The sequence below is a fragment of the Sinocyclocheilus rhinocerous genome, unplaced genomic scaffold (assembly GCF_001515625.1).
Source record: "Sinocyclocheilus rhinocerous isolate Xijiao unplaced genomic scaffold, SAMN03320098_v1.1 scaffold1338, whole genome shotgun sequence".
Classification (NCBI taxonomy): Eukaryota; Metazoa; Chordata; class Actinopteri; order Cypriniformes; family Cyprinidae; genus Sinocyclocheilus; species Sinocyclocheilus rhinocerous.
The window spans coordinates 249,902-262,006 of NW_015632722.1; the positions used below are offsets into that span (position 1 = coordinate 249,902).

The window sequence follows — 12,105 nt, forward strand, 5'->3', positions numbered from 1 at the left end:
TAAACTTTGATTGGTTTGGTTGATTTTAGTGTGCTTGTGTTTTAAATCCAGCCATCAGAATCATTGTTCATGTATAAAAACATAATGTGAAATTTTTTTTTCAAGCTAGAAATTATTCCATTGTATTTGAGATTGTCTAAGAATGGGCCATAATGACCATAAATGGGTAAGATGACTATGAGTTGGTCTAAAATACTGTCTGTAACTGTTCAGACTGAGAATTTATTAGGCTAAGCAGCTCTACTTTTGTAATCAGCAATGTCACGTCTCATTCCCTCTGCTGTTGTTACGGTTATGCCGAGTTCACACTGCACAATTTTAGCCCGATTTTTCCCTCGCCGACAGGTTTTGCGAAATCGCCGACAAATGCCCGAAATCAGAGGCAAATCAGTGCTCGTTCACACGAGTGACAATCACGCAATGTGAATTATCAAAGACGCGATCTGAGAGAATCGCCGATGCTTGGCATGCTAAATATCTGGAGCTGTCGGCGATTCACAATCACGCTGTGTGAAATGATTTCTGACTGAAAAACACATCGGCGATGACCTACAGCCAATGAGAGACCAAGATACAGGGCAGCGGGAAGTTCAGGGAGGAGTTATATGAAACGTAGTTTGCGGACCAGTGTTGCCAAATCCGCGATTGCCGCCGGTTGTTTTTTATGTCAGCAGGTTGAAGCGACCCCAATAACGTGATATTTAGGCCCTGGAATGTGAATTGTACCAGGAGAACCCCGCCAAAAAATGTGTATTTTACCCCCCCGAACTTTACTGGGGAACCCCCTCGAAAGCAATTGGGCTATTTTCAGGCTAGTTTTGAGTAGTAATTGGGCGGGTTTTGTAGCGAAAACCTGGCAACCCTGCACCAGACAGAGCTGTCGGGCGATTCTTCCTATTGTGAAGACATGCAATGTGAAACCCCCTGTCGCAGATCCATCGTGCAGTGTGAACTCGGCATAAGATGTGCTAACTGTCATGACTTCAGTTGTTCAACAATAGATATTGCAGGCCGCTGGGTCTCTGTTTTTGTCGTTTTGCACTTGGATGTCTTTCAATTCAACACTAAATCCTGAAAAAAAAATGTATCACGGTGTCCACAAAAATATTATAAATATTAATTTGAAAATGTATAATAATAAGAAATGTTTCTTCAGCAAATCAGCATATTTGAATGATTTCTGAAGTGACACTGAAGAATGTAATGGCTCCTTACAATTCAGCTTTGCCATCACAGCAATAAATTACAAATATATTATATAAAATTATAGTTAAGTTTAAGTTATAAAAATTGTACTGTTTTTACTGTATCTTTGATGCAGAATATACGGTGGCCGAGAGAGCTCAACGCGCTGCAACTTAAGAAAACACATGCAAATTGAGTTAAGTTAGCCATCTTATATAATAACGTTTCACAGTTAATCGTGTAATCCGTCAGATTATTTAGGCTAATAATATCCAAAAGACAAAGGAATCATGCAATCAGGGTAAGCCTTGCTGAGACTTCTTTCAAAAGCATTAAAAATCTTACCACCCCTAAATGGCAGTGTAGATTAAACATCAAATTGTGACATAGATATTGTTATGATTTTGTCATATCATAGAGTATTTTTGTTTTAAATGAGAACAGAAGGTACATTGACAACGTCAAACTCCCATTATTAAGTATTGCATAGCCTACTTTGCACTATTACTTAATACTGTTAAATTGCTGAAATAATAAAATTTAATAATAAAAAATATTCCTACAATATGTTGCTATTATAGTACCTTTATGTTTAATTTTACTTTTGATTTGTACTAAAGATTGCCTATTGACTTGTTCTTGTTTCTTTTTAGCATACAACAAGAAACACTGAAATAACCATGATGTAATTTGATAGAGTACTAAGTTAATTAAAGAACAGATTTGAAAAAATGATGTTCACAGTAATGTCCAATATGTCTCATGTAGTCCCAACACAAATGGATTAAGTAAACTTCCATTTTACAAATTTAAATTGATTGCACCCAATGACATTAAGCTGTGATGAAATGTTCAAGAATTGTGTTACATTAGCTCACTTTAATTAACCAAATTGCACAAGCAGAAAAAAACCATTTTTGAGTGCATGTTGCCTCTGATCACCAACTCTCATTGAAAAATAAAATCACTTCTGCTCGCTTTATAACAAATCACCATCAGTGCGAATGTACCTAGAAAAATTACGTTGCTGGAAATTTTCAGACAGTCTTTGCATAAATGTGACTCTCAGATGCACTTTGCATATTTTTAAACACCCACTGTTTATCCATTAAACCTGCATTAAGTGTTTGTGACCCATAAAGCGTGAATGCAGACATTGTCTCTTTCCAGTCCCACTGTATATGCTCCAATCCTCTACAGAGATCCTTGACCCAGAAAGGAGGAGGCAGAGAGAGAACAACAGCTAGACAGAAAGAGAAATCTCTCTTCCTCTTGGTCCTAGGAGGCTTTATTCTCCTTCCTGGTACTGTTCTTCTGCCTCCAGGGTTTCATGGCACAAAATCATAGCAGCGCAGCTTCATCCTTTTTTGTGTGTGCTGTGCTGAAGGCGCTTGTACACACGAACATGCGCTCACGCAGGGGACTGCAGACTGTTAGAAAGAACTGAGTTGATCTTTTTGTGTGTGCATCTGTTGCACGAGCAGCTCTTGAGATCGGTTAAACGATGTCCCGTGCTGTTTTACAACCTTTTGTTTTAATAAGATTTCAAACCGAAGCTATTACAAGCCTTTGACCTTGTTGCCGGCCTCTTCTAATTGCCTGCTTCCAGAGAGAGGTCTCTGAGGTAAAGCCTCCCGAAGTTATGACATGATCCAACCCTCTTAAAATCAACAAACAACCATTTACTCTTTGCCCCTGAAACAGCCTGCTACCCAATTAGCACATATACTGGGCTGCATCAGTGAGTGCTTTAGTGTCCACCTGGTGAGAACATCTTCTGTTCTCTTCCTGCTTACACCTGAACTTCCTGTGGTCCAATTAGAGTGGCTGTAAGTATGTGAAGGCTGCAGCTAAAGGAGCAGCCTCTAGCAGTGAGCCTCTCTCAAGACTTAACTTCCCAGCTCTGCTTGAGCTTTCTGGCACTGCTTGAGTGCAGATAGAGCGAGCTGACTGCACACTGATTGAGACAGAGCAGCTGCTAGCTCAGACCGCAGGGATTCTGTTTTTCTTAAAGGTGAAATGTGTCATTACTATCTCCCTAAAGGAACCCAAAAAGAATTGCAAAAAAATTAAAAATAAATTAGTTTCCAATCAGTTCTTCTACTTCTCCTTCTGTTTGTGGTTTGGACAAGCAGCTAGTCCTGGCCTATAAATATTTTTATATTTGTTTTGAATTTTCTTATTTCTTATTTTATAGATTTGAATTTAAAAATATTAAATACAATGAATATAATTTATTATTAATAATATTTATTTTAATAGAGCTGGGCAGCCTCATGGGTGCTGACTTTAAGATCACATGACCAGCCAAATACAGTACTACTACTTTTTTCTGCTGATAACACTTTCGCTCATATAGTAAACTAATAATTGCTTGCTGCAAATAGAGAATTTGTATGCATTTCTAATGGAATTGGTAACTGAAAACTACTGCTTTTGCTGCATCAACACTACTATACAGTTTGTGTCAGGATGAGTTCAAGTCAATTGCTATACCAGCTAGTGCAACAAGTACAGAGTGTGCCTTTAAAACTAAGATAGGAGCAAATAAAATAAAGAATTTTAAGAGTAGAAAAGTGTCCTATTTCAGTTGTAACATACTCTTGACTATTGGTGTAGAACTGAATCGACTTAAGTGGATGTTAGCATGGATGCTAATATGACACTATCAATTAATTAATTCTTTTTTTTTTTTTTTTTTTGAGTGAATGAGGGCAGGGAATTATGGGAGGAATGCAACCCAGGCTCATTGAAAGTGAACTGAAGTCATCAAAGTTTTACTGCCTCTGGTGTTCATTTAAACTGGAAACTGCAGTGATTCATACCTATAGGTGCGTTTTTTGAGTTTTGATGAAACATAGATAGAGGCTCATATTTCCAATAAGCCTGGGTAAGAGGAATGAGATGTTGCATCTGTGTGGCCTGCATGAATATGGAGCATGTGTGCTTAAAGGGATATTTCACCCAAAAATTAACATTCTGTCTTTTACTCACCCTCATGTCTTTCTGAACCAGTTTGACTTTCTTTCATTTGCTGAACAGAAAAAAAGCCATTTTGAAGGCCGTTTCAGCTGTTTCCTGTTTTTTCCATACAGTGAAGGTCAATGATGTTTAAAAAAAAAAACATTGGACCACACTGACTTTCATTGTATGGACAAAAAATACGTTTCTTGGAATATCTTCTTTTATGTTCCACAGAAGAAAGTCGGTCATACAGGTTTGGAAAGACATGGTGGTGACTAAATAATAATAGAATTAATGAAATTCTATTATTATTTAGTCACTACCATGTTGTTCCATGGACAATCTCTTTAAATGCTAGGCTACAGCTCCGTCAATCCAGCTGTTGTATCTGACCCATATAGGGTTGGGTATCGTTTGGGTTTTTTTCGATACCGGTGCCAAATCGATACTTTAAAACGGTTCCGGTGCCTAAACGATGCCTGAACCGATACTTATTCAAAAATAAATAAATAAAAAATCCCCCAAAAAATGATAGATTGGCCATTAGAATAGAAATAGAATAGAGAGTGCAAATGTTAGAGGGTCAGTTTTTTTATTAAAAAAAACAAGCAGATAAAATTAGAAGTAGCATTAGAATAGAGAGTGCTAGAGTTAGAGGGTCAAATGAAGATGAAAGAGATGTGTTTTCAGCCGTTTCTTGAAAATATTAAGGACTCAGCTGAGTGGACACGAAAATCGCGGGAGCGAAGCACATTTTGCAGGAGCAGGTGGCAATGGTCAGAGATTCAGCGGGAGTGGGATTATAAAACAGCCGAATCCCGGACATTTTGGGCAATTAAGAAATCTCGGCCGGACGCATTTTTGTAGGTCCAAAAAGAGGACATGTCCGGGGAAAACAGGATGTATGGTCACCCTAATTTATAATCTATTGCTAATCGATGTATTCTTTTTAAAGTAGCATATGGAACATATTTTCTGCGATCGCTCAGGCATGGCACCGAAATGAGGCACCGAAATCTGCGTTCAGATTCGGTTCTAGTACATACCGGTTACATAGGTACCGGTGCCATATTGGTACTGGGTTTCGGTACCCAACCCTACCCATATCTGTTGTCCAAAAGCATATTTGTCCCGAAGTGAAAAATCAAACCCGACTGCTATAAGCCACCAAAGATGCCACTGATCAATAATCCATGTTAAGTTTCCCACTTCTCTTCCACTCAAGTTTTGTGTGAATGCAGAAAGATGACATTTAATATCGCGTCAGTTTTTATCTGGAATAATCCTGTCAGCAGTGTTGCCTCAAAGTGTGAACTGCATGTTTGCAGTGACTTTTTCGATCAGAAGTGGCTGTATATCAATTTGTGACATGCAAATGGACGTATACCATCTTCTCTCATGTCTACGGTGGTCTCAGGGCTGGCACTGCAGATAAGTGGAAGAGTTCCAGCGGGACGGCTAATACAGCAGTCCCCTCCGTCTGCCCTTGAAGTGTTATGCTTGGTCAGCACTCTCTCCCTGACAAAACACACTCTTGGGAGACCAAACACCCACACCTCCCGGCTCTCGCTCCTCTCGTCCTCTGCCACCAGCAAGAAAGACAAAGATGCAACATGACATAAAAACACACACCTTGTTCCGCAGTGACATACAAACGTGCATAGACCTCCCAGGAAATTTACTACTTGCTCTGCCCCGGAAAGAGTCTACCAATACGAGGCGGCCTGCTGTATCACGCCCCAAGAAAAGTACATGTCGCTGTCACAACGCATCTCTGCACGTGGCGGTACTCTAAGAAAGTTCACTATCTCATCTAAGCATGACCGGTGGGGTGCCTGTTCCTTCATCACACCGCACCCTGAGAAACAGACCCCTCTGTGTGCTTGTTCTCTGAGAGGAAATCCATCCTCTTCACTTAACTTCAAGTTCACATCAGCATGCATCTTGTCTGTCTGGCGTTTGAGTCCCCGCTGTGTGATGTATGGCACATGTATGCGATTTACAACAGAGTCTTAAGGATAAAAACCTGCCAGTCATGCAAGGGTCAACAACTGGCCCTTCAGCAGAAGAGCCTGTTCAAGCAGCCCACTGATATAGTAAGAGGAATAGCCTGCAGTCCTTTAATAACAGCTATTTTAATCTGTCCCCTGGGCCACCTGCCACTAGCACTAGCCCTGCCTACCGAACTCTCCAGCCACACTAATGTATTAGATCAGGAGATTTTTTTTTTTCATACAGCTGCCTGTTCTTAAATCATTACTTGTTTATGGAGCTGGCAGGTTTCGTTGACATAGGCTGGTTTTGGATGTTGGCTGGTCTGATATGAGACGGAAGTTTTTTACCTTTAGGGTGCTGAGTAGGGTTGCAGTTGCACCAAATGTCTGTAAGGTCTTTGGGACATGAAGTTCACATGTAGTGAATACTTGTTAGTTTGTAGCAAAGTCTGTACATAAAGTTGCACAATTTTGTCCTAAGGCAAAAGTTAGCCCAGGTTGTAAGCTTTCTGTAAAGAATTGTGTAGTCACATATGATGTGTTCGTTTATCGATCCAATAAGAAGCGTTACAGTAAAAAGAGTAATGCTGTGAAATATTATTACAATTTAAATTAGTTTTCTATTTTAATATGTTTAAATTGTAAATTATTTCTGTGATGCAAAGCTGAGTTTTCAGAAGCCATTACTCCAGTCTTCAGTGTCACATGATCCTTCAGAAATCATTCTAATATTTGGTGCTCAAGAAACATTTCTTATTATTATCAATGTTAAATACAGTTGTGATGTTTAATATCTTTGTGAAAACAATGAAAAGTTCAAAAGAACAGCATTTATTTGAAGTAGTCATTTTTAGTAGTCACCTTTGTTCAATTTAATGCACCTTGCTGAATAACACAACATTTTTAATAGTAGTTTCTAAATATATATTTAAAATGCAACTAAATCTAAAAAATGAGATATTTATATATATATGAAGAGTTTATTTGCAATTTTTATTGTGTTAGTTAGCTGTATTTTTTTGTTATTTTTTAACCTAATCAAAATAACCCATTCTAAAACCTAGCACGCATAAATAGTGCCTGAGTGTGACACACTATTAATTTTATTCTGATGTTCTGCTATCAAGTCAGATGTTGACATATTAAAATCATGTAAATTAGTACGATGTCAACAACATTGTAAGGTAAAAAATTAGGTCTTTGATATAACCAAATATTTAGTAGTGCATTAATTGTAACTTGAAAGCATATAGTTCTAGTGCAAATTGGTACTAAGTTATAACTTGTGCACAGCTGGTACAACCGGCCCCTAATCTATTTTAGCTCTCTTGTCCAGGGTTTCAGCAATAAGTCATGGTTTCTAACACTGTGTCCTAACCAGGTTTCCAGCGGCAGGCGATTTGTCTGTGCACGCCGAACATGAAACTTCTATGCGATGTGACACAATCACAACCGATCACTTTCTGTATTTTTTGGTGTGTTTAGATTATTCATAAGCCTTGTGTGAGCATAAATGTTCTTGTGCAGGTGTGTGATTGTGTGCGTTTGTGTGGTTATGATGAATGGAGCTCAGGTTCAGGAGAGGTGCAAGGCTGCAGGGCCCTGAGCTCAGATATATGGAAGCAGCAGGAATCAATCAGGAATATCAATTTCCAGAGAGCTGTAGCAAAGCCTTGAGTGTGTTGAAAAGAAAAGATGTCCTCCTCCCAGATTACATCCTGAGAGGGGCTGGAAAACAGGCACAGGACTAGTCATCCTTTTTTATTCATTTGACAGTAGAATAGGTTAAAATGGTTTGTTTCTTTACACTTGATGCAAATTCTTGCTTTCTTTTTTTTCTGCCTCATATTTTGCTGTTTCTACAGTCAGATGAATATGCTTGTGTGTTTAAGAAAGTATTTCTATAAAAGAGACTTTCACAAATATGCTCGTCAGCCTCAGGTACTTTAATTATAACTTTTTATTTGCACAATGGCAAGAAATGAACATAATAGAAATAAAAATACTTAATTTCATTAAAGTTAATTTTTTTCCCGTAATTTTATCAAACAAGATGGAATGTTTTAGAGTGAAATATACCAACTAATGCACAAAATTCCTCAACTCTACTTAAACATACTAATGTTTGTGCTGATGTTTTCCCACCAAAACTGTGTTCCATTTAGGATGATATCATTCATGAATTGTTAAACGACTTACAAAAGACTAACGGGGAGGAAAGTAAAATTGAGGACAGGGGGAAAAAATTGGTAACAAATTAAAACTAAATATTCCCAAAAATACTTTTTGAAACATTTTGATTAGATAAAGGGGAAAAAATATATAAACACCTGGAAGATTTTCTAATAAATTTGCAGGGGTTTCATGTTATAAGGTGACATGCCAAAAATGGTATATCTGCATAAAACAAAGCTGTAAAACTATTTAAAATTCACCCCATTTGTTCACTTAAAGGTGATATTGTGATAAAAGAATACTAATCTAGTGTCCATTTATAAAAGGATGAGTTTAATATTTTATCCAATATATTAAGCCATATACAATGGGGACATGAAAATTTACGATATAGTTGGAATGTCCCTCACCTCTTTTCAATCTCTATTGTCTTTTTTTATTCCTCACTCTGTCTTTCAAGGTGATTCATCAGGGACATGCGGTGACCCAGGCACACCATCCCACGGCAGCAGAGAAGAGAGTGACTTTCGGATACGCAGTAAAGTGCACTTCAGCTGCTCGGTGGGATACGAGCTTTTTGGCTCTGCAGAGAGGATGTGCTTCCCCAATGGCACATGGTCCGGTACTCAGCCCTCCTGCAAACGTAAGCACCTGCAGCAGCTGGCATGATACAGCATCTCGAAAACTGCCCATCTCCCATATTCTCTTTTACTTGGCTAGATGAATGCAGAAGTAGGACATCTCACCCCTAAGCTACTTTGTCAGTAGTTTGTTTTAATAAGTCAATGGCTGATCTAATGCTTTGTGCACACAAAAATAAGATTGTGTTATCAAAGCCGAAATTTAGAACTGACTGTCATTTTGCATGTAATGAAATCAGTTTTTGATTTGGCATGTTAGCATGCCCATGTTAACCCCTGCAGGTAGGTGCCATAGCTACACCATCTGGTTCCAAACATCTTTTTGCCCATATTTTGATCATGCTTTTTTCATTTAATCTTTTTGCATTGGATGGCCATTCAAAAGTAGCCACTGTTTTCAGATGAAATCTGAATTTAGATTTATTTAGATATATTAAATAAAAATAAATAATAATTATATATACACTCTCATCAGAAGTTTTGAGTCAGTATGATTTTTTTATTATTACTTATTTTTATTTTTTTTCGAAATTATACTTTTATTCAACAAGAATGCATTAAATTGATCAAAAATCACAGTGCAGATATTTATGTATATTTATTTCTATTTCATATAAATACTGTTCTTTTGAACTTTCTGTTCCTGAAAAAAATGTATCACGCTTTCCAAATAAATACTGTTTTCTTTTTTTTTTCTTCATAAAATAGTTTTTTTTTAATCTTTTTTTTTTTTTTTTTTAAAGAGACGGAACAAAAAATCACAGAAAAAAGCAGATCACATCTCTCAAGAATTATGGTTGAAAAATGGTTGCTATAGTAAAGATTTAGGCATAAAAATACCAAAAGACTGAGAGCAACTAAGAGTTGGTTTAGAAGTAGGGAATGGAAAACTGACCATTTTTCCTCTTCTCATTATTGTTGGTCTAAGAGTGGAACTTCTTTATACCTTTTAACAAGCATTGCCTTATTTCTTTAGTAGCACTACTAAGTGCTGAGCAGAAGACCTTCCTGTTCATTTTAATAATGATATTGCATCCAACCCCCTGGAAGCAAGTGTTGTCTTTATTATACCATAAAATAGTCCCAAAAGTCATTTATCAGTGACAAACAATAAAATCAACTACCCGCTAAATAATATATCACAGTCCACATTGTTACCTGATGTTTTATTTGGGCCTGCTTTCCTGTATGCCATTACAGTTGTACAGTTGTCCCACACCACGTAATAATCCCACATTTTCCCCGAGGCTGTAAGGTCTACAGCACAAATGAAAGATGACTAGCCACTTCCAGACACAAGCAGGCCATGTTTTCTGCGGAAACATGATGCACCATCTTGTTTCCTTGCTCCAAGACCTGACTAATGGTGTTTCTCCCAGTGCTCCCACCTCCCACTGAACATATAGTTGACATGACCCAAGCCATTGTGCGGGAATCATTTTTTGAGAGATGGCAATTGGCACAGGGATACAGGAACAGTGACTAATTGAGGGGGAAGGCGTCACGCTACAATCCGTCCCCCATGCTGCAAAATGACAAGCCCTGTGGGAATCACAATGGTCAGCATGTCATCGCAAGACAAAGAGAGTGCTCGAGTTTCCCGTCATGGAGGTGTACCGCAAGCGCTGTCTTTTTAACAGCTGCACAGAGAGATGATTCCATCCTGAAAGGAAGCCTGAGTTCTTCCATTGCAGTCAACCAAAAAAGCACTTTGGCTTGGCGGATTAATAGGTTTTCAGCCAGTTAATTCACTCAACCAGCATCTCTGTGGAAATTAAGAGCTTTCTTTTTTTGTCCTTTCATTTCCTCTGTCTTGGTGCCATTCTCCGGGTATGATCTACAGGCCTGTCATACCATATCTTCAAACTTCATCCCCACTCTTTTAAGCCTTACAGATGCTAATACCTCATTCTGTTATAGCCACTGTCCCATATCATAGTCATTACATGGTAAAAGATGTCTCTCTAATGATCTCTCTTCCTTTAGACCTTCACTGTTTTCCTAAAAAATACTGTTTTACAGATAATGGACTACCTCTCAAAATTTGTAATCAGATTCATAGACTAAGTACTTCATGGCAGAGTATTTGCATTACTAATTTAAAAGCACATAGTCTCATGTAGCCAGACCTTTGACTGACAGCATATGTTCTTGTCCACACTGCCACTTATTCTTGCCAAGAACCACCTACTTAGACAGTTTTGTGAGCGATATGCATTGGATGGTCAGCGAACAGACTGTGTGTGTGCCATCTGAGACTAAGGAACATTAAAAAGATACAAGGCTGGACTAGACACTAGGGGTATATGTGATCATTTTAAGTTGCAAAAGTCGTTTATGCCGAACCATGATTTGTGAAAGTACTTAACATTTTGTTAGTGTTGTAATTGATGTACACTACTGTTCAAATGTTTGAGGTCGGTCAAAGTTGCTCACCAAGGCTGCGTTTATTTAATCAATACAGTAAAAACAGCAATAATTCAATTCAATTCAATTCAAGTTTATTTGTATAGCGCTTTTCACGATGCAAATCGTTGCAAAGCAGCTTTACAGAAAATTGAAGTTTCTACATTATATTTAGTAATAGCTTATCAGTGGTGAGCTTATCTCAAGTTGATGTCCATATGGCAGAAATGTACGGTAAAAATCAAGCAGTTAGTTAATGTCATGTAATCAAACAGACAGTGAACACTATTAACAGCAATGATCGGTAACACTTTATAATAACTGCACTCTATGAATCATAAGGTAAGCATTAGTAAATAGTCAGTTCATCCTTTATAAAGCCTTGTCCCAACATTAATAGTCATTAGTAAGCAATGTATAAATACAGCTATAAATGCCTTGCTCTTGATTTATAAGCACATCTATTACAAAGGAGATTAAAGGCTTAGTTATCTTCCTAACAAACAAAAAAATAAATAAAAATAAAAAAATAAACAAACACAACACAGAGGGATACAGAACTCCGAAATATTTATTTCAAGATGCAATAAAATGAAACCGTACACCTGTACACTTGAATATTTTTTTTTCTATGAAATTGCAGAGGTTTATTTTTCATTTTGTATCAAGTGTACAGCTGTACAGTTTCATTTTTTGCATCTTGAAAAAATATTTCTGTGTTCTGTATCCCTCTGTGTTGT

The 12,105-nt window shown here is 37.6% G+C and overlaps 1 protein-coding gene across 1 annotated transcript in view; it reads left to right on the top strand.

The window, feature by feature from the left end:
- LOC107742859 (CUB and sushi domain-containing protein 3-like) overlaps positions 1-12,105 on the top strand; it is a gene marked incomplete at its 5' end in the record, with an annotated part of 265,370 nt that overhangs the window by 222,681 nt on the left and 30,584 nt on the right. The window contains one exon of the mRNA XM_016555932.1: positions 8,779-8,961. Coding sequence (XP_016411418.1) covers positions 8,779-8,961 — 183 coding nt within the window. The remainder of the gene's footprint in view (positions 1-8,778; positions 8,962-12,105) is intronic.